This window comes from Columba livia, chromosome 1 (genome assembly GCF_036013475.1).
Source record: "Columba livia isolate bColLiv1 breed racing homer chromosome 1, bColLiv1.pat.W.v2, whole genome shotgun sequence".
Classification (NCBI taxonomy): Eukaryota; Metazoa; Chordata; class Aves; order Columbiformes; family Columbidae; genus Columba; species Columba livia.
The window spans coordinates 169,803,661-169,826,338 of NC_088602.1; the positions used below are offsets into that span (position 1 = coordinate 169,803,661).

The following is a 22,678-nucleotide window of genomic DNA, read 5'->3' on the forward strand; positions in this document are numbered from 1 at the left end:
CTCAACTGTCTTCCTGTTGAGGCATTACAGAGCTCAGGTGCACTTTTTCTGCAACCTTCTTTGTGATTTTTTTTTTCCTGGGGTGGAGGTTAATTTTTTCCCCTTCATTGCATTTATTCACAGTTTCATATTCACTAAACCCCAATTTTACAGCAAACTAAAAGGTTTTCAAGTTCTATACACATTTAGTATTTACAAAACAGCCATTGCAATAAAGCGAGGAGGTGAAAATAGAATTACCTAAAACTGCCTATTCATATGATCTGAAATTTTCGTTGCTAATTCCTTCTTAAATACTGTGTTTCTATTAAATGTTATATCTGGCTATATCAAAGGAAATCAGAGGGCAGGGCTAAAGTGTCGTCTTTGTGATTCTTAAATAACTTCAAAAGACTATGGACAAAACACCATTATAAAATAACTTTATATTCAGATACACATTAATGAGATATTTATTTCAGAGTTCTGTTCTGTTTAGCATATTACATCACCTTCCAGAAGATATCAATGTTGATTGAATGCTTCCTGGTTCTTCAGGAATGCCTTATGGCCTACCTCCCCTTGTTAAAACTCAGGTTATCACAAAGCCCTCTGATTTCTGTCCTGAAAGCATTTCCTCATTTCAGTAATAGCTGCAAAATGCATAAGGAAGAATTAGGTAGATTATATTTAGAGCGGAAAGAGGATTCAGAATTTGCTTTAGATAATAAACCTTTGAGTAGATATACTGTGTGACATGAAACAAACAAACAAACAAAAAACCCCACCAAAACCAAACAATAATATGGTTTTAAGTTCTACTACCATAGAGAAAATACATAACGAAATAATACTCTGTGGGTAGTAAAAGCATAACTATTAAACTGCTATGCAAGCCCTTGCACATCTTAAATTACTAAAGAGACAAAGATAATTTCAGTAAATACCACCAGAAGTTTAGGATGTTCCTTTCTTTCATGAACCTACAGTATTGTAACATCAGATGTCTAATAAATGTTTAGTTAAAATTGAAATGCAACATGAAAAGCAAATAGCTTGATTTACTTAATAATTGATACAGATATTCATATGGAAAACAAACAAAAGAAAGAAAACACCAAACACATGGAAGCAGGGGAAGTTCGCCTCCCTTCTACTGAAATTCCAGGAAGACTAAATAAAAAAACTGTATGTTCATAAATCTCCAATATCAATAAATTGCTTATGGCTATATAATAGGTGCAATAGGAGATTGTACGAGACACTATTTCACTAGACTTTAGCGTTTTAGGAGGTAAAACACATGGTCAAAGGAACCGGTTCTTAATCCATATTCAGAGCTGAAAGAGGAGTTTGTGTTACTTCCTCTTCTTCAAAATCAATTTAAACTGTCAAAATAGCTTTAAAACGGCAGATTTCGGCTTTGACCCTGAGAAAACCCTCTAAAGAATCAGAGTGAGGCGTTGCTGTAACATTTATGTCAAAAGGAAATTTTTAATTTGCAAGGAAAAACAAAAGTTTCTCTCTTCAGAGGTCTCTCAAGCAGCAGCACACGGGATTTATCGCTTCTCCTTTAACTCAGCTCGTGTGTTTGCGGCTGGAAACTCTCCCGAACGCAAGTACCTGCTCTTCCTCTCCCTCACCGGGGAAATGGGGCGATTTGGTGGTAGAAATTCCGGGGAAAATACACTTTTGTTAGTCCAAAGAAACACAAATCGAGCACACCGAAGGGCTCCCCGGCCGTGCAGCGGGGCGGGCTCTGCAACGCACCAATCACCGCGCGGCTCCTCTCTAAAAATACGAGCATCTGACCCGCGCCAGCCCAATTGTCTTCGTCTGCTCCGCAGAGGACGTTGCTGCGATGTCGGAGACCGCTCCCGCCGCCGCCCCCGATGCGCCCGCACCCGCTGCCAAGGCTGCCGCCAAGAAGCCGAAGAAAGCGGCGAGCGGCTCCAAAGCCCGCAAGCCCGCGGGCCCCAGCGTCACCGAGCTGATCACTAAGGCCGTGTCCGCCTCCAAGGAGCGTAAGGGGCTCTCGCTCGCCGCGCTCAAGAAGGCGCTGGCCGCCGGCGGCTACGATGTGGAGAAGAACAACAGCCGCATCAAACTGGGACTTAAGAGCCTTGTCAGCAAGGGCACCCTGGTTCAGACCAAGGGTACCGGTGCCTCCGGTTCTTTTCGCCTCAACAAGAAACCTGGAGAAGTGAAGGAAAAAGCACCCAAGAAGCGGGCAGCTGCTGCCAAACCGAAGAAGCCTGCAGCTAAGAAGCCTGCCAGTGCTGCCAAGAAGCCCAAGAAAGCAGCGGCGGTGAAGAAGAGCCCTAAGAAAGCCAAGAAGCCGGCGGCCACCACGGCGAAGAAAGCGGCTAAGACTCCTAAGAAAGCAGCTAAAGCTGGCCGCCCCAAAAAGGCAACGAAGAGCCCGGCCAAGGCAAAGGCAGTGAAGCCCAAAGCAGCCAAGCCCAAGGCGGCCAAGCCCAAAGCAGCCAAGGCAAAGAAGGCGGCGCCCAAGAAGAAGTAAATCGTACCAGAAAGAAGAGGCCTTCTCTACCCATTTTGCTATTCAACGGCTCTTTTAAGAGCCACCCACACTTTCCCTAAAGGAGCTGAGGCACCGAGGTCGGCAGTAACCTTACAGCAAGGATCCAGTAATTCGTAAGTCGTCAGAGGTCAATTGTGTCTTTTGTCTCCTGCGATTAACGAAAAAAAAAAGCTAACGAGCACAGTATATTGCGGTGGCTTTGGGGAAGTGTTAGACTTACATCTTTTGCCGAGTAATTGGCTTGATTACCGGGAAGCAATGTTTTATAATAACGATTTGTTAAAAAAAAAAAAAAAAGTGCTTTTTTTTAAGAACATATTTTGTTACAAAAGTAATGCAATTACCAGGCACGCTACTACTGAGCCATGTCTAATCTCTTGTATTATTTCTCGTGTCTCCGTAAATGCTTTTATCTCTTTGGGGGAGGAGGGCTTTCCTTACTGACCCGAAAATAGACCTGAGCTTCCATTCCTTTTGTTCTCGATGAGAAAGAAAAGGATCTTAAAATATTGAAAAAGACCGCCCTGACTAAGGATTGGCCAGCAGAGAGCTCGGCCCGCTACCCCTCCCCCCTACCCCTCCACCCCCCCTTTCCCAAAGAGGATTACGCCTTGAATCTCTGATGCTGTTCCAGCCACTCTCAGAGAAAAAAAAAGCGGAAGAAGGGGGAGGGACATGAGCTATCGCCGAAATACACTGTTATTGTTCCCATGTTCTCTGGCGTAAAGAGCTAAACAGAAAATAGCCCATACTAGGAAGAATTTGCTTTGGGGAGACGTTTTGGCACGACTTCGTGTTAACGAAAACATAGAAAGTGTCGCTATCAGTACCAAACCAAAAATGCTGTTAATAAAAATTGAGAAAAAAACAAAACAAAACACGGGTTGAGTAATTCATATAAAGCAACATAACTGTAGTCCGGATGACTGAGCTCTTTCTATGATGTCGTGGGTGGCTCTAAAAAGAGCCTTTGGATTGTTTTTCGGACGAGACAAAGTGCCCCTTTTCCCTTGTTCACTTGGCTTTAGCCTTGTGGCTGTCGGTCTTCTTGGGCAGCAGCACGGCCTGGATGTTGGGCAGCACCCCGCCCTGCGCGATGGTCACCTTGCCCAGCAGCTTGTTGAGCTCCTCGTCGTTGCGGATGGCCAGCTGCAGGTGGCGGGGGATGATGCGCGTCTTCTTGTTGTCGCGGGCCGCGTTGCCCGCCAGCTCCAGGATCTCGGCCGTCAGGTACTCCAGCACGGCCGCCAGGTACACCGGGGCGCCGGCGCCCACCCGCTCCGCGTAGTTGCCCTTGCGCAGCAGCCGGTGGACACGGCCCACGGGGAACTGCAGCCCGGCCCGCGACGAGCGCGACTTGGCCTTGGCCCGCGCCTTCCCGCCCTGCTTCCCGCGGCCGGACATCCTCACTCACTCGCTGGCTTCTCAGATCAACCGGTATCACAACGCAGAAACCAGCCGCCGCGCCTCAGCTATAGCCTCGCTTTCCAACGTCGCCCCTTCGCTGATAGGCTGAGAAGTAGGTCTCCTGAGAACAGCCAATGAGAAGGTGAATCGAATTCTAACCAATAAAAAACGTCTATGTGGGAGTTAGACTGTTAAGTTGTCTTTTGACCAATGAGAGTAAGCAGAGGTAATTCTGTCATTTGCATAAGGTAGCTATAAATTGGTGGCAGATGGGTGATCGCCCTCAATTCGCCACTTTACTGTGTGGTTTTGTGGTGTTAAGGGCCGGTGAGAGACGCGCCTTTGCCGCGATGCCTGAACCAGCGAAGTCCGCTCCTGCGCCCAAGAAGGGCTCCAAGAAGGCTGTCACCAAGACGCAGAAGAAGGGCGACAAGAAGCGCAAGAAAAGCCGCAAGGAGAGCTACTCCATCTACGTGTACAAGGTGCTGAAGCAGGTGCACCCCGACACGGGCATCTCGTCCAAGGCCATGGGCATCATGAACTCGTTCGTCAACGACATCTTCGAGCGCATCGCCGGCGAGGCCTCGCGCCTGGCGCACTACAACAAGCGCTCCACCATCACGTCGCGGGAGATCCAGACGGCCGTGCGGCTGCTGCTGCCCGGCGAGCTGGCCAAGCACGCCGTGTCCGAGGGCACCAAGGCTGTCACCAAGTACACCAGCTCCAAGTAAATCCGTGTTTGAAAACCTTTTAACCCAAAGGCTCTTTTAAGAGCCACCTACTTTTTCATTAAAAGGGCTGTACAGTCTAACAGAGAAGAAAACTTGTCAATTTCTTAATGTTCTTATTTCAATTATACTTTTTTCTAATTCCTGTTTACAGTTGGGTTTTGGCAAAACAGTTTCTGTATTTTACGTGCTAGGAAACATCTATTTTATCTGTGCAACATAACTTTTTTTTTCTGGGTGAGATAATTCATACTTAGAATTTCAGCAGTTCTTTTTTGCACTACATTACTTTATAGTTTTCTAGTCTGGAAAGAATATTTTCACTAATGGAAGCTTATCTTTGTGTATTGTTGTAAATGTTGTAAGGGCATCTACCACTTGATGGTGCTCCATCCTTTTTTTTTAAATTTTCTGTAGAAGTGAGAGGTGTTTACAATGCACTGTACTGGAAAAAATATTTTTAGTAACTGGTAACTAGGGAAATTTATTGTAACAAACTGCTACTAATAGACCAGTGATTAATAAAACAGAAATACTTTCTAAAACTTATTTTTCTTCAGTGATTTGCTTAGTAGTTCTAGTGTGCATGTGATTACTACTGCGGTATCTTGCATAGTTTCTGTGACTGCTTTAGGTTGAGAAAATTGCCCTCCTAACTAAAGGCACAAAATGAATATGGGTATTATTTCTTGCCTCGTTGACCTTTCCTGTATCATTAATTGTACTAAACCATTAAAAACTAAAAAAAACAGCTGCTGTAGGCTGACATAATAAACTATGAGAGTTTATCACATAGCTACTAACCAGTCCTAAATTCTTTCAGCTAGAACCTGGGGGCTTCCTGAATCACTCTATCACATTCTTATGTAATTAGATGCACATCAAAGCCATTATCACCTTCTCTCAAAATAGATATGAATAATCCTGAGTTCCAAGCATATTCTTTGGGCTTGTTAACACACTTAATCTATACAGGGATCACAAAAATCACAAAAGTCACCCTCAAATGACTGTGAATAGCTTGGTAGTAGCTGGTACAGAGGCAGGCACTGGTTCTCTCTTAAATCGGCAACCTATTTATCGGTTAATGTCAGCATAAAGGCTGATAAGTACCTCACAGATTTTATTTCTGTTATCCACGGGTTACAGGTGTTCTTCATACTCCACTCTCCAGTAGCTTCAAGCATAGTTTAGAGAAATACTCTTGAAGTTTCTTAGTGCAAACTGAGGCACAGTTTGCATATTCTGGGCCTCTCTGTATGTGCAGTACCTAAAAAGATGAGTAAACTATGGCATGCTCCAGTCTCTAGGATTTTGTTAGTGGGATGTGTGGGCTGCTAGAAAGAGTCTCTAGAAAATATTGTATACTAAAAGTGCTCATATTTAGACAGTGATGATGATCAGAAGAAGAATTTGTCAGTGGCTTTCATAATTTGTCGTATAAAAGTCAAAATCAGTTACGTTATCCTAATATAAAAACTACAAACTACAAAACTTCAAACTACAGCTAGTACAGGTCAGCACTGTTTCCTGAGTTACAGTAGGTTCCTAACAACTCGTAATATGGTAAATTTGATTTTGCCCTGGTAATTTCGATTGCAGGCTGAATTGATTCTAATGAAGCATTACTAGTTCACATAGCCACTCAATATTAATTACTATAACCCTTGTATTTCTTACCCTTTGCATCTCCAGTCTCTGCGTGAATCATTCTAACTCAAGGCTAACCTAATTTTCCCTTGTATATTTTGTCTATGCAGTAATTAATAAGGTGAACTTTGCCATCAAACTTGTTGAACCTGTCAAATCACTGTTACCTCAATAAAACATTTTGCAGCTTCTCCAGTTTTAATAGAAAATAGTATATTTCAAAGCAATTAGCACAGAGGGAGGAAGAATTAACTGCAATTATGGAAAAATATTTGGTCTCATGTACACATTGATGAATGCTTTTGGCCATTAATGAAAATGTGCCTGTTTCAGATTGTAAAGGAAAAAAATTGAGTCATTGGGCTCCAGAAACCTGGTATTGGAGTTGTGCTGTATCAGAGCACAGCACAGCTTAAGAAAAGACTCAAATGTTTCTGGAGCAAAGGATTGGAAGTAACCCCTTCTCCCTTCCCAACTCACCTACAAGGAAGGAAGATGTATTACAGTGATCACGGCCAGCTCTTTCCTCAGGGACTGGGGTCACAGAAATAGAGGCCTATGTAGGTTAAAATGCTTTGATTTTGGTTTTGGTTTGGTTTTGTTGGGAAGTGTTTTTTGTTGTTTATTGTTGTTGCTGGTCTTTTTTTTTGTTTGTTTTGTTTTGTTTTTGTTTTTTTTTTTTTTTTGTTTTGTTTGGTTTGGTTTGGTTTGGTTTTTGTGGGTTTTTTTTGTTTGTTTTTTTTTGAGGGGGAGTGTTTTAATTTTGGTGAGGTTTGTGTTCTGTTTTGTTTGGTGTGTGTTTTTTTTTGATGTTTTGTTTGTTTTTATTTTTTTTATTGTATATACTGGTTTTTTGTTTGATGTTTTCCTTCCTTCCTTCCTTCCTTCCTTCCTTCCTTCCTTCCTTCCTTCCTTCCTTCCTTCCTTCCCTCCTTCCCTCCTTCCCTCCTTCCCTCCTTCCTTCCTTCCTGTTTCTTTGGTGACTGCAAATAATTAACTTATTTGATTTGAGTCTCTGTCCTGGTGGAGAGTTTGTTCCAAAAGCATTCCTTGTCAGAAATGATACAAAGGTTCTCGCATTCATTTTTTATCTCAGAAAACCCCAGAAAGCAATTATGGACATATTTGCATTTTATAACTAGAAAATAAGTAGTTTGTGTCTGAAAGGAGTATCTAGGACAGCTCGGAATTTTCATCACCAGTAGAATCCACAACCTTTTGGTACTTGTATGCCTACTTGCCTTACATGTAGATTTTGTTATTGAAAGGGTAATTGGAAAATGAAATAAATAATTCCTAAAATAAGAGGAGGGCACACATGGAGAATTATGGCTAAATTTGAACTTCAGATACAGTAAGGGATCTTACACTACCTTTCCACAGAATCTGAGCTATGAGGAAATGCATGCATCTCTTGTATGCATCTCCTTTTCTTTTTGTAACAAGTAGCAGCCACTGCAATGTAAAACAATTTGAACACTCCACATGGTAAAGTTTTTTGCCTTGTGCCCTTGGGACACAGCAAGATTAGCATATTCAGTCATCCCACTTAGTAAATGGATCAAGAATTACCATAGGAATGACATATCCTCAATCTTTCTACACACTGAAATACGTCTTTAAATAGGAATACCTCCTTCTCCCGTGCTCCAACCACTAGCAGACTGGACTGACTGCATCACAGGCAAACCCAGGTGCTTGGGCTCAGCTGAGCGGACTCAGGAAGCCCAGAGAATTTATCTGAATGAGTTCTACTTGCTACATGCAGGGGCTCTTAAACTCTGTCTTTTGAAATCGCTGGTAAAAATTCCATGGAAGAACTGAAATGGTCACATGGGTGTAAGGCATGGTTAGCTCCTGGAGTTTTAGCCTTAACTACTATTTATATGTCACACAAAAACTCATGGGGTGTGGGTGTTGTACTTCAGACTTATAATGACAGCTTCTAATATTGCATTTATTGGCAGGACATAAAATCAAACAATGAGGGTTTCTAAAACTTTGATAAAAACAATCAGAGCTATGAACCCTTTTCAAAACACCTTAAAGGCAGACAAGTCTTTCACACTTTTTTTTTTTTTTTTACAGTATTTTCCACCTGAGAACATTTGCATGAAACCCTATGTTTCTCAGCAGGAAATGTCACAGGCTATAAACACCAGTGGACATCAGGAAGCTTCAAAAGAACCAAGGTTTATTAATAGCATTTATCTGAAGTGTGGTTTCCCCCGCTTACCCTACGGGTACATCTCCTGGCAATTAACGAGTTAAAAATGCTTTCGTTGATGAAAAACAAATAGCTTGCTTCTGCATTTCACATAGCCGGGGCCTTGCTCTGTCCTTCCTAGTGACAGCTGATACTTTGCCATCTCCCCGCTGTTACCAGGCTCCTCTTGCAGCGCAGGAGGGCTAGAGGATGCCGTAGAGCAGGGTAGCCCACTCAGCCTCCAAACCCCGCAACGCCCCCATCCCCTCTGCGTTGTCCTTCTCCGCCCAGCCCGGCCTCCCTCCCTGCTTCTCTTCTCGAATCATCCCGTATTACACCGCACTCCGCCCCTCGACTCGTCCGTAACGGACCCCGGCTTCGACCCCTCCCTCGGAGGCACCGGTCCTTAAATCCCCGTCTCTGGCACTGACACGGGGAGCAGGAAAATCTCTGCCCGCCACGGTTAGACCGACAAACCCGGAGGATTTCGTCGTCGCTGGAGAAACAAGGGATCTTGATGGGGACTGTCAGCTCCGTTATCTACCGTCCGCTGCATTTATGCAGCGACATTTATGCAGATAACTCGGCTTCAGCGTGAACTCTCCTCCGTTAACCTTCACAAGATAAACTCGTGAGACTGAATCACAGAGTAGAGCCAATAGGACTCGGAAGATAGCCTTTGAGTATTCTTGGTTTTTTTCTTCTTCCCTTGCTCAAGGAATCAAAAGCACAATAAACAAACAAATAAACAAACGAAACCAAAACTAAAAGTAACTGTAGGGGTGGCTGCCGACCTGCGCAGGAGCTGTCCGGGAATGGGACTTCACCGTGGGGGCGGGGGATGTGCTGCTTTCTTTCAGACCACCCGGGGTGCCATCTCGTCAGAGTTGCGAAGTGCTGCCGTTCACACCGGCTCAAGGAGGTAGATTTCTTTTTGTCTCTTGATCACAGGCGTTTTCACCTTCCTCTCCCATTCTGCTGTTGCAAAACCGAGTTAATGATAAAGAAATAACCGGCAATCGGCCTGTGCTGCTTACAGGAAAGAGTTGGTGTTCACACTCGCATTGATAAGAAATATATTCCAAACTAACCTGCCCACTTACCCCAGTTTTGATAAACCACATATATTAATAATCTTCACGATAGTATTCTGGCTGTACAATGTACATTTGAGGCCTTGTGGCCCTTCTCAGTTTAGACCTCACATAATCCTGTCTTTTTTAAGGCTTTGTTTTCCGGATCTATGATTTGAAACTAGAACTACATAATGCACAAGCACATTCTACAACGGGGAAATAAGAGGAATATCTACAAGGCTAGCAAAGGAAACTGTATCTTCAGTACAACTGCATTTATACTGTTGATACCAAAGCATTCGTTTGTAAGAGAAAGAAATAAAAAAAGATTGTCCTATTGGAAATTTCTACGGTTAAGAAACAAGAGTTTATTATAAAACCTATTACAGAATGTCGAGGTGATGTACATGTACCTAAGGGGTTTCACAGGGCCCTTCTCATTTTTGCTACAATCCCCAGGTTCCAATATGAAGATGACAGTTTCATTATGTGTCAGAAAACAGATACAGAGAAGAATAAATACTTCCCTTTCCTGCATTGAGTGAACTTAGTACCGACTCAATCTTAGGAAAGCTAAACTCAGTGAATACCAGGTTCACAAATATGTTAGCCCACATCTCTCCTTTCCCTATACTGGAGAACAGAGATGGCAAAACTGTGGTCATGTTGAAAACCGCTACTATTGCCCCATGATCACCACGACCATGTCCACAGACTGCAGAAAAACATAGCCCCAGGAAAGTCAAGCAGCTGGCGGCCTCTGTGGTCAAGAGCCAGCACAAAACTGAAGGGCTCAAAAAGCAGCAAAGAGGCTCTCTAAAGCAAGACAGAAAATTGGAAGCAAGGGCAACACCAATAAAAAAAAAAGACTTCATGGTAACACAGTGACCTCCTTGAACAGCTGCAGCTCTTCCAAGAACCACTCGCCATTTCCCAGAACGTGATGAGAAAGCTCCATGTACCTCATGGAGAAGAGGAGGCGATCCACCCAGTAGCACAAAAAAACCCTGACATTAAAATTGTTAATGCTCTTTCCAGTGTAACACAGTCGCTGTCACGTCAGTAATTTCACTGACAACACTGGTAACCATGCCCTGCCTAAAATATTTCCCTAGTGCTCTACAGAGTTAACTCGGATACAGAAAACCAGTAGGACTCTCTCATATGATAGTATGAAAATGCAGCAAAAAATATAAATCAAGAAGGGGCCTGAGGGTGGGAACATCCCTCCTTGAGAAATAATTGGTACAGGGTCACTGCTGGGACGGCGTGATTACTTCAGGGGAAAAAAAAAAAAAGCCCTGAAGTAATCAGTCCCGCCCCTCCCCGCCCTTTCTCAGAGAACGCGAAGACTGTTTTCACAGAGCTGTAACAACGATCTGTTGGAATGATATGAAATTTATACTGTTAACAAATACTGCATGAAGCAAGTAGAACAAAGCCAGGGTCTGCTTACTAAGAGGTAAAATGTTTACTCCAATGTTACAAAGCGGTACCTGCAACATTAAAGATGTCCAGACTTTGAAAAAAACACAAAAATATTTTATTAAGAATAAAATAGGAAACTATATAAACATGTAAAAATGGAAACCCTCAGTAGATAAATCAGATTTATCAGGCAAGGCTTGAATACTTGCAATATAACCTCTTACCAAAAAGCTCAGGCAGGCAAGAACAAACAAGAGCACAGCTAAAGCAAACACTTGAACAAAATCGGCTTACACATATCTGCCTGCATCCAGTAAAAAAAACTAAAACCACAGTGACTCAACTCTTCATGACTAATGTGGGTGGCTCTGAAAAGAGCCTTTTTAGTCTGTTTTCTCTCTTGATCAGTCTCTGATGGCCTCACTTGGCTTTAGCCTTGTGGCTGTCGGTCTTCTTGGGCAGCAGCACGGCCTGGATGTTGGGCAGCACGCCGCCCTGCGCGATGGTCACCTTGCCCAGCAGCTTGTTGAGCTCCTCGTCGTTGCGGATGGCCAGCTGCAGGTGGCGGGGGATGATGCGCGTCTTCTTGTTGTCGCGGGCCGCGTTGCCCGCCAGCTCCAGGATCTCGGCCGTCAGGTACTCCAGCACGGCCGCCAGGTACACCGGGGCGCCGGCGCCCACCCGCTCCGCGTAGTTGCCCTTGCGCAGCAGCCGGTGGACACGGCCCACGGGGAACTGCAGCCCGGCCCGCGACGAGCGCGACTTGGCCTTGGCCCGCGCCTTCCCGCCCTGCTTCCCGCGGCCGGACATCGTAGCGACTCAGCAGACAGAAGGCAACACCAGCTCCACAAAAAAATAATACAGCTGCTCTATAGTGTGCCGGTCCGTTGGCTTATATACGGCTCGGGTGGAGCGTAAGTGCCATCTCTGATAGGCTGAGAAGGAGAGGATGTATAGGTAGCCAATGGGAATGAGAATCGAGAGATGTCCAATAGGCAAAGCTTAGTGCGGCGTGACGACTTGACCTGCAACACTCAACCAATAGCGATGCGACGCTGTTCAGCCGTTGCTTCCTCGCTCCGCTATAAAAGAAACCTTGGGGAAGGGCGGCGTTATCTGCGGATCGTTTTGTCGTCTTGAGTGAGTAGACGGGACTTCGCTGCGATGCCTGAGCCGGCCAAATCTGCCCCCGCGCCCAAGAAGGGCTCCAAGAAGGCGGTGACCAAGACACAGAAGAAAGGCGACAAGAAGCGCAAGAAGAGCCGCAAGGAGAGCTACTCCATCTACGTGTACAAGGTGCTGAAGCAGGTGCACCCCGACACGGGCATCTCGTCCAAGGCCATGGGCATCATGAACTCGTTCGTCAACGACATCTTCGAGCGCATCGCCGGCGAGGCCTCGCGCCTGGCGCACTACAACAAGCGCTCCACCATCACGTCGCGGGAGATCCAGACGGCCGTGCGGCTGCTGCTGCCCGGCGAGCTGGCCAAGCACGCCGTGTCCGAGGGCACCAAGGCTGTCACCAAGTACACCAGCTCCAAGTAAATCCGTGTTTGAAAACCTTTTTAACCCAAAGGCTCTTTTAAGAGCCACCTACTTTTTCATTAAAAGAGCTTTAATTTCTGTATTTTGGTTATACTGATAGCACATTCTTTGGTTATCTTAGGGTTGTTCTACCCCAGTAATCTAAAAGGCCTGGGTTATTTTAATATAGAAATACAAGCTCTGTCTTTGCTCCCTGCTTGTAGTCGGTATACTTACTGCTTTATGGCTTTTTCCAGTCTACTGAACCCAGCCTTTACTAGTGAATCTTCACGCTGCTCGTTGGGCATCTTCTCTGTGCTGTTTCTGAGTACTGTGGCTCAGCCAAAGTCTCTGGCACCTGAAAGTGAAGAAGAATTAGTTATGGTGTTTTGTCTCCACAACTTAGCCCGATTTCAGCGTTGGTAATTTTTTTATCCGTGTTTTCGCACCATTAATTTCTATATTTTCAGTCACAAACATATGCTAACAGATTTAAAATGTCTTTGAGCATTTAATTATTAAGGAAACTTTTAGCACCTCATTTCATTGGTCTTCCCTATTTAGGAAAAAATCCTCCGTTTAAAAGGTATGCCTTGCGGATTATTTAAGCTTTTTTTTTCTTTTTTTTTTTTTTTTCCCTAGCACAAGACTGTTAATAGTTTCAGAACGGACTAACATTCAGATAAATAAGGTGTAATCGAGCGTTTACCGATGAGATTTCTTTACTCCTGCTGTCCCCTGGTGGGCGTTTCTGAAGTTTCTGTCACTTTACGCTTTACAGCAACAGAGTAAGAGCACAGAACCAGAGACACAGGAAAAACTGCAACAACCGATGAAAAAGTGGTCCCGAAGGAAAGTATGCAAACTAGACTTCCAGAAGTTAAATAGCTGCCCGAAAACTCCGGTGACAAAGCCAGCGCGGGTCCCTTTTACAGCGGCACTGACAAGTCTGCTGGAGGAAGCCCCACCTCCGAAAGTGTTATTGATTCAAACCAAAGAAACGGAGGAGGGGGAACTGTCCTCTCCGGATGATGTGCGCTTCGATAGGGAATACGATGGTACGATGGTAAGTGTTGTGGTGTTCCGGAGCGATGTGTGCTGTTTTGAGGTGACAAGCGACGTGATTTTCAACGCCGCAGAGACATATCGCCGGCCCTCTGCGTATCCTGGGAGAAAAAGGATGTGCTTTCGCTTTGCTAGTATTGCTTGGCGCTGAGCGAAGTGTGATCCATCGATACAGGGCGATGGGAGTCTCTTCGGCGAACGAAGGGATGTGTGTTTCCTTCAGAGACGAGCGATGCGTGTAGCGGTGCGATTTGTTGCCGCCAGGCACAGAATGCCCTGTGTTTCGGCACTTGCATGGCACTGTCTGTGTCGGGCCTTAAGGGTAATGTGGTTTGTAGGGCGCAGAGAGACGGCTGTGTCGTACAGAGGAACTGTATGTGTGCATGGCGGGGCGCTGAGTGATGTCTGTGTCCCTCAGGACAGCAATGTGTTTCGGGAAGTGTGTGTGTGTGGGGACGACGTCGACAACGCGGCACTACGCCCTTAAGCAGTCCAAACTCTCCTCCCACCCTACAAAAGGGGCAGATTATCCGGGAAGAACAGACCCCCTACATCCCCTTCGTTCAGTAGCACATACACTCATGTGTACAGATTTGCCACGGAAATCACCCCTCACCTATTTAAAAGCTATACTTCAGTAATCACTGTTTTTTTTTCTCTTTTTTTTTTCTGTGCTATCCTTTAGCTGTCTAAGAACAGCTTCATACGGTCCCCTCAGAATGGAACAGTTAACAACCATGCCGAGAGTATCTTGGCATGAGCTGGGGATAAAGCTCCCCTTTGCAGTGGAGGGATGAAGTCCCTTCTCTCCTCAAAATAATAGCAACCACCACTGAGATAAACAAATGTTTTACCAAACCACACTTTAGCTTGCATACGATCTGCGCCCTTTAGAAAATTGCATAGTTCCAGGATTTTTATAGTTGTGTTTTTTGTTTTTTTTTTTTTGAGATGAAGAGCATCTAAATTAAAGCCCGTTGGATTTTTGCAGACGTGTCATCTCCGTGCCATCTATCGCCTGCTAATTATCTTCCCCCCCAATAGACAGTGACGTGTATTGTGGACTGTTTGGGAAAGCAAGCTAAGTGCTATGGAAAAAGATAGTGAGAAACAGCTGGAATTAGCATCAGAGTGGATGGTTAAAAAACAAACAAACAAATTACCACCTAAACAGCACAAATCAGTTTTCCTTTGGGAGTTGCTTATCAAACTTCACCTGGAAGCCGCAAGCATAAGAATATAAAAACATACGAACCACAAAGGTTAGTTTGGTGTCTTTCTAGACAGGAGCTAAATTGTATGGAGAGCTGAAAACGAGTAAGCTGAACTCATTGCTCAGAGTGGATCTGTCAACCCGATGTTAAAAAGGAAATGGGAACATATGTAAGACAAAGAAAAAATTTGCACATGTGAAAACAGTGGGTTTAGCACCCTTTTGTTCTTGCAAAGCACTACCTTTCCCGCAGGAACTGCCCACAGACATACTAGGCCAGCTTTTGCCTCTCCTAACTTTTTGTGTGCTTTCAGATTTCGTGGAGGAACTGATTGCCTGAACACAGACTGACATGTGGAAGGGAAGTTTCGGGCACCGGTTCCACGTGATATAAAATCGGACCCTGGGCTAGCGATGTAGAGCAAAAAATGCCTTATTCATCATATTAACTGTGTACAGACAGATTTCATTGCAGTTCTGCATCTACTTCTGCATCAAATCAGACTGTTCCCACAACGAAAACAACCTCCTTGTTGCTGGGACCTACTTTCTTACTTTCACTTTGCCAGACTTGAAGGTGACTTGTTTGAGGCCTTCTGAAGATCTCACCCTCCACCCGTTAGTTTTAACTTCTTGGCTTTGAGGTTATATTTGGGCTTGGGCTTTACCTTACATGCTGTGCCTGTACACCTCTGACTCCACTGGCTGCACTTTCCTGGTTCGACCTTGTCCCAGCCTTGTCCACACAGACTTGCCAATGATCCAGGGATATGGCTGTCCCCAATCACTGACACCATCCCTCACCCTCTCGCCATGTGCAGGTGCTGCGGGGCTGTGTTCTTGTTGGTGAGAGCTGCCCTGCTGTCCCCCTCATCTCCCAGCTCAACTGCCCTTGTGGGGCACCCCCTCCTACTGCTCTCCCACAAACTTTGTTGAACTTGTTTGTTCACTTCAGAGTGTATTTACTGAAGTTAAATTAGGTAATATAAAACCTCCTATCCTTTCAAATAGCCATCATTTATACATATCGTGTGTTAGTGATAGTAGCACAAATATAAGGTTTGAAGTAAAAATTCAACCACTTCCAAGCTGTTCCTGAGATATCAGCCTTCACTGTTGATGCTGCACTGATCACTTTTTCTAGCTCAATGTGCCATCACCTTCTCAAATACCTGGTGCTGGGATAACATTAGGCTCCCTTTGGTTTGCATAAAGATGACCTGTTGCTGACTTGGAATGGCAGTTCAATATTACATCTGCTTCTATGAATATTGGCCGAAAAGGATCATAGGTGTCAGTAATAGTGACCATTGGCCTGTTCTGTCTTTTCTTCCTCCTTCCTTCTCTTGTCCTTTTTCCTATCCACCTCACCCACCTGAATGTGCCTCCTGTCCATCATTACCCTTGTTCCCAGTAAGCTGTGAGATATCAGAACTCTCCCATCCCCACTCCTCCTCCTAGGGAAGAACCATTTCTTCCTTACAGTATGCAAGCAATGCCTGTCATTACTGAATATGTAGCACCTACCTCTTCCCTGTCTTGATTCTGGATTTGTGATGTTGGATTGTGGGTTTGAGCTGTAGCAACTCAAACACGGAGTGTGCTGAACATTGCTATGGTTGGCCTAGATGGACAGCAGAAGCTTGTGGTGGATATTCTTAAGTACTAGAGGAGATAGACTTCATCCAATTGAACAGAGAATGATTACCACCCTCACTATCCTGTTTCAGCTGTTTGTGTGCAGTAAGGCACTAAAGACATGGACAAAGGAGAGAGCTAGTGGCAGAGGTGACATAGTGATACAAATGCGTGATATCCTGAGGAAAGACATCCCAGGGAACCTGTGAATCAAAGGTGAGTTGCATTAACTACCTGCCTCAAGTGCCTGTATGTCCTAGGAGTAGTTGGCAGCATCCTGTAGGGAAGTCCGTTCTGGTTGGGGCCCCACATTTTCCTCTACAGTGTTCCTACTGACTGATGGGGCAGCCAAGGTACTTATGAGCCAGGTGAAGAGAAGCAATAATCAAAAATCAGAGGTGTCATAGGTACATCCCACTGATTTTGCTGATCTCATTCTGTGAATGAAATTCAGTTATTCCATGAACACTGGGCTGCATGCAGAGCAGTCTTGTCAGAGCAGCTTCCAGAATAATCTGCAAGGCCTGTTACACTTTTTTAAAAAATATTTTTGGAAGCGGGGTGGGTGTCTGAAGTCTGGAGGAAACAGCACTTAGTGGTAGTAGCAAACAACCAAAGTATCTCCTAGGAGCAAAAAGACCACCATGGCTTCCTGGGTTTCACCTGGCAGGAGAGAAGTGCAAGCTCTTGAAAATGTCTGTGAAGGACCCATGGAGATCAGCTTTCTGGAATCTCAGATTTCTTCTCAGGACTCACCTGCAATAATCTACTGCTCATTTATCACAGCCTACAAGGAGGAAGGGTAGCTTAGATGTCTTCCACATACTGAAGTACTGCAGCTGATTGCACTCTTCCCATCTTTGTAGAATTGCTTTCTACCATCAATCACAGGTCTTCTGAGCCAAGGCACCAGGCAGAAAGGAAGTGGCTCAGCTAACCAACCAGTTTCCACGTGCACTGTCCACAGCTTGTAGGAGACTGTACAGGACTGTTAAGTTCTACAACAAGGTCTACTGTTACATGTTTGCCACTTCTTATTTCACCCTGACAAAAAAACAAACAAAATGACAACACCACCACACACACACAAAAAAAAAAGCAACCACCAAAACCCAGACTCACACTGCTGCAGGGGCCTGGCAGGAGTCAAAACTCAAATTTTGTTCTCACCATCTTGAAATGCAAATGAAAGCTTGGCCATGTGATGCAGCACTCTTGCTGAGGCTGTTTATGCTATGGATGGTCTAGGAAAGAGATTGCCGCCTTCTTACCCAGAGCAACCCATGGTGGGAAGCAGCTGCTGTTCCACAGTGCACAGAGCAGGCAACATCAGTCCAGATCTGCTGCACTGGGAGACCACAGATGGCAGGCACGAAGTGCGCAGCAGCAAAGAAATGTCACATTCATGTGGCATTGAAATGCACTTATTTCACAATAAAGCATTGCTGTTTCCCCCAAAAGATCTCACACATTTCCTTGAACAATTAGAAATATTGAAATTAGTGATACCCAGACTTTCTATTAAACACATACTTCTGATCTCCACCTTGCGTGCATATTTTCCAGACACAACATATTTTGTGTACTGTGTGACCCTCCCAGCTTGCTAAAGGAATGACTTAGGCAGAAAGGAAGATTGGTGACTGGCTACTTTTTCTCTCCTTGAATTTACATTCCCTACTGGCAAAATTAGGCTTTTTACTAAACCATTAATATATACACATACATTCATATGGTACAGTAACATTTTCATATATATTATATTTATATCACATTGAAGTACTAAATACTACACAAGAAACTTCATAATATGGCTGCTTGATTGATTGATCTGAATAGATTCTTGGAATTATCCCTTAACTGAGTGTGGAAGTTATTGAAAACTATGTGGTCCGGAATGATCCAGGAGTTATTTCACTCTTGCTTTGAACCAAAATAAAGCTTTAAAATAATCTGAATATGTTTGCAATTAGATAATGTTAAGAAAAATGAAGAAAGCTGTATCTATGGATACACTTGTAACAACTAAATTTTCTTCCTAATGCCTATCATAACTCTGGTCATGGATTTCTAATTTTAAGTGATGACTGATCTATTGGGGGATTTTAAATCTATCTGAATACAAAAAATCTTTTATCATGGGGAAAAGTCCTGTGCTGGAGACTGAAGAGTATGCCTTTGTAACCCCATTCCTATTAAGACATCAGGTTTTCTTACTCATGTAACAACATGTCATGGTTTAGAAAATCATGATAAATCAGTTTTTAAACGAAATCCATCATCCATGGACAAAAAGTATCTCCCAAATCATCCGAAGTCTGCCATTACATCAGATTTGCATTGCCTTGAGTGACTCTGTGACTTTTTTTTTTTTGTTCCTGTACCTAGAGTCAGTACCCATAAGTCAGTACTAATTTAGCTGGATCACATATATCAGGTATGAATGCTCAGCAGCATTGGCATCAGGAAGGGCTAGTTGCTCAAGAAGATATTGAAGACACTGCGCAGCCTTAGGCAGCCCAAGGTGAAAAATATATTAATGGTGTTTTGCACCTATAGCCTTGATGAATGATCTTGATAATTTTGTTAAAAATATGCATACATGTGCTACAGTCCTGCCACCTCAGCTGCATCTGTGAGATGGATGCCTCCATCTATCTTCCTGAGCAAACACAAACTCCAGCACAGTCATATTTCACTTGGTGGGATGAATCACAAGGCTGGACTGCTGCAACAGATATCTATAAACAGTTCAGAAGGGACCAGCAAGGAAGGAGAAGCAAGGGGGTCGTTGTTCTCTATGTAAAAAAAAAAATTGATGTATTTCACAGAGCTGTTTTAGAAAAAGAGTTGAGAAATTATGGGTAAAAAATTAGAGGCCAGGCCAATGAACCCCATGGTTGGTATTTACTACAGGCTACCCCATTAAGTGGAGGATGTTGACAAAGCTTTTTGATTCAGCTACAGTATCACACTTTCAGGCTCTAATCCTGCTGGGAGACTTCAATCAACCTGACATCTGCTGGAAAAGTGGTGCAGCAAGCTGTAAGCAGTCCAGGAAACTCCTGGAGTGTGTTGAGGATATTTTTTTTAATCCAGGTGAAAGACAGTCCAACCAAAGGAGAAACACTACTGGACTTTGCTCACCAACATAAACTAATTAGAGAGGCCAAGATTGGTAGCAGTCTGGACTGCAGCCTGTGCCCAAGGGATATGGGCCAGGCAAAAAGTAAAGGCAAAACCTTTTTTTACCAGAGCAAACCTTCAGATATTCAAGAAACTAGTGGATGTGACTCCCTGGGAAACTGCTCTCAGGAATCAAGGAATAGAACAGAGCTGGCAGCTATTCAAGGATGTTTTTCTTAAAGAACAATTGCTCTCAATTCCCATATGTAAGAAATCAGGCAAGGAAGGCAGGAGATGAGGATAGCTGAGCAGGGACATTCTGGTTGCAATGAAGTGCAAGAAGAAAATGCACAAGCACTGGTGGCAGGGACAAGCATCTTGGGAAGAATACACGAATGCTGTCCAGGTGTGTAGGGATGGGATCAGAAAAGCTAAGGTCTATCTGGAGCTGAATTTGACAGGGGATGTGAAGAATAAAAAGAGCTTCTGATGGTATGTTGATCAGAAAAGGAAGACTAAAGTAAATGTACTCTCCAGTAAATAAGACAGGACAACTAGTGACAACTGACATGAAGAAGGCTGAGGTACTCAACAGTTTTTTTGCTTCACTCTCCACTGGAAATCTGTTTTCCCACATCTCTCAAGTCCTTGAACCTCAAGCTAGACACTGGGGGAACAAAGTCCCTTGCATCCTTGGAGAAGATCAGATCTGAAACCACCTGAGGGTCCTGAAGACACACAAGTCCATGGGACTCAGTAAGATGCATCCTGGAGTCCCGAGGGAACTGGAAGAGTTGCTAAGCCACTCTCCATGATATCTGAAAAGTCATGGCAGTCAGTCAGGTGAAACCCGCAGTGACTGAAGGGGAATTTTTTTTTTTTTTTAAGATAAAAAGAGAGGCCCTAGGAACCACTGACCAGTCAGCCTTACCTTGGTGCCTGGTAAGGTCCTGGAACAGATCCTCCTTGAAGCTGCAAAACATATGAAAGACATGGGGGTAACTGAGGGCATGTATGGATTTGACGGATGGACTGTTAGATGGATAAGAACTTGGCTGTATGGCTGCATCCAAAGACATACAGTAAACAGCTCAAAGTCTAAATGGAAACCAGTAATGAGTAGTGTCCCTCAAGGATCTGTTCTGACACCAATACTGTTTAATATCTTAATAACATAGATAGTGGTATTGAATGCACCCTCAGCAAGTTTGCAGATGACACCAAACTGAGTAGTGCAGTTGATACACTGGATGGAAGGGATGCCATCCAGAGGGACCTTGACTAGCTTGAGAAATGGGGCCATGTGAATCTCATGAAGTTCAACATGAGAAAGTGAAAGGTCCTACACCTGGGTTGGGGCCATCCCCAATAGCAGTACAGTCTGGAGGCTAAATTAATTTAGAGCATCCCTGCAGAGAAGGACTTGGGGATACTGGTGGATGAAAAGTTGGATAAGACCTGGCAATGTGCACTTGCAGCCCAGAAAGCCTGTCTTGTCATGGGCTGCACAAAAAGAAGCATGGCCAGCAGGTCAAGGGACGTGATTCTCCCCCTCTGCTCTCATGAGACCTACTGGGAGTTTTGCAGCCACATCTGGGGTCCCCAAACACAATGAAGACACGGGCCTGTTAGAGTGAGTCCAGAGGATGCCACAAAAAAAAAGTCAGACTACTGGAACACCTCTCCTATGAAGAAAGACAAAGAGATTTGGGATTGTTCAGCCAGGAGAAGAGAAGGGTATGGGGAGAAATTATTGTGGCCTTTCAACATATAAAGGAGGCTTGTGAGAAAGATGGAGATTTTTTTACCAGTGCCTGTAGTGGCAGTATAAGAAGCAACAGTTTAAACTGAAAGAGGGTTGATTTAATTTGGACATATGGAAGAATTTTTTTTTTATTATGATGGTGGTGGAAAACTGAATCAAGTTGCCCGGAGAAGCAGTGGATGCACCATCATTGGAAGCGTTCAAGGTCAAGTTGGATGGGGCTTTCAGCAATCTGATCTGGCGGAAGATATTCAGGGAGGCTGGACTAGATCTTTTCCAACTCAAACCATTCTATGATTCTACAGCCATTATCCAACACCAGAATAGAATAAAAATGGGTCCTTGTATTTCTGCCTGAAGTTCTGAAAAGTTTCTGTCACATCCAGATATTGTGGTTCACCGTAAGCACTACTTTCTACCTTTTCAAAAATCACTTTTATTTTAATAAATGTTCTGTTTGTTTGGCTATTCTTTCCGGGGACATACAGGCAGTGGAAGTAATTGTGTCTTTTATTGAATACATCATTTTACAAAGCTCTATATCAGAAGAAAAAAAAAAAAAAAAAAAAAAGTTAAGATAATGTTTGAAATAAGATTTTATTTTTAATAAGCTTGCCCATTAAATTAAAGGAGCTAAATTACACTTGACAACATATTTCTTTCTTTCCTCCATCTGATAACTTTTGCAAGATTTCTTTGCATTTTCTCCTTCGCTGAGTCTAAAAATATCTATGATTATAAAAACCAAAATTTAGAAGTCCAGCTATGTGGTCAAAATATTGAAGCACCAGAAAAAAAGAGCTTTTAGAAGAGCATATAAACTGTTCTAGGACTCTGCTGCTACATCAGGTGTTTGGAAGAAGGATAAAGGCCTAGCTTAAACCTAGGAAAATGCATTTGCAGAGGATCAAAATACTTTAGAGGTAAAGCTACCAGGGGTCTGACTCTGATAGGAGTGAATAGAAGGGTGTAAGATACAGCATTTGAAGGAGATATGTATGCTACAGAACTAACCCACGTAAATTTATCCTCAATGGTACGTATCATTCCCAACAGATTCATTTTGTGACAATGTAGTTCACAAACCATAATCCACAGCAGTGTCAGCAGGTGAAGCCACCATGAAATTTAGCATCAGTACAGGCATTGGCTCCAAATCCACATGATCTTCTGGTTTTATACTCTCACATGTGATGTAATTCTGCTGTTTGTCTTCCCTAGACAAAAACCCCTCTGAAATGCTACCACATCTCTTGGAAGTTTCTCGCACTTGTAGGTGCACCCTAGTCATGGTAAGCGAGCACCACTAACAAGCTGTTAAAACTGGCCCT

General features: G+C 43.8%; 5 protein-coding genes across 5 annotated transcripts; 3 read left to right on the forward strand and 2 right to left on the reverse strand.

Moving 5' to 3' along the window:
- Positions 1–1,797: 1,797 nt before the first annotated feature.
- Positions 1,798–3,399, forward strand: LOC102089868 (histone H1.01). The gene has a single exon (XM_021291536.2). It carries the CDS (start codon positions 1,841–1,843, stop codon positions 2,498–2,500), a length of 660 nt encoding a protein of 219 aa, XP_021147211.2. The 5' UTR covers positions 1,798–1,840; the 3' UTR covers positions 2,501–3,399.
- A 1-nt stretch (position 3,400) lies between these two features.
- Positions 3,401–3,925, reverse strand: LOC102087456 (histone H2A-IV). The gene has a single exon (XM_005505409.3). The coding sequence runs from the start codon at positions 3,923–3,925 to the stop codon at positions 3,536–3,538; it is 390 nt and encodes a 129-aa protein (XP_005505466.1). The 3' UTR covers positions 3,401–3,535.
- A 69-nt stretch (positions 3,926–3,994) lies between these two features.
- LOC102087642 (histone H2B 1/2/3/4/6) lies at positions 3,995–5,205 on the forward strand. The gene has a single exon (XM_005505410.3). It carries the CDS (start codon positions 4,198–4,200, stop codon positions 4,657–4,659), a length of 462 nt encoding a protein of 153 aa, XP_005505467.2. The 5' UTR covers positions 3,995–4,197; the 3' UTR covers positions 4,660–5,205.
- Positions 5,206–11,108: 5,903 nt separating this feature from the next.
- LOC102087826 (histone H2A-IV) lies at positions 11,109–11,889 on the reverse strand. The gene has a single exon (XM_005505411.3). The coding sequence runs from the start codon at positions 11,824–11,826 to the stop codon at positions 11,437–11,439; it is 390 nt and encodes a 129-aa protein (XP_005505468.1). The 5' UTR covers positions 11,827–11,889; the 3' UTR covers positions 11,109–11,436.
- A 236-nt stretch (positions 11,890–12,125) lies between these two features.
- Positions 12,126–12,612, forward strand: LOC102088009 (histone H2B 1/2/3/4/6). Its single transcript, XM_065045100.1, has one exon. The coding sequence runs from the start codon at positions 12,181–12,183 to the stop codon at positions 12,559–12,561; it is 381 nt and encodes a 126-aa protein (XP_064901172.1). The 5' UTR covers positions 12,126–12,180; the 3' UTR covers positions 12,562–12,612.
- Positions 12,613–22,678: the final 10,066 nt, after the last annotated feature.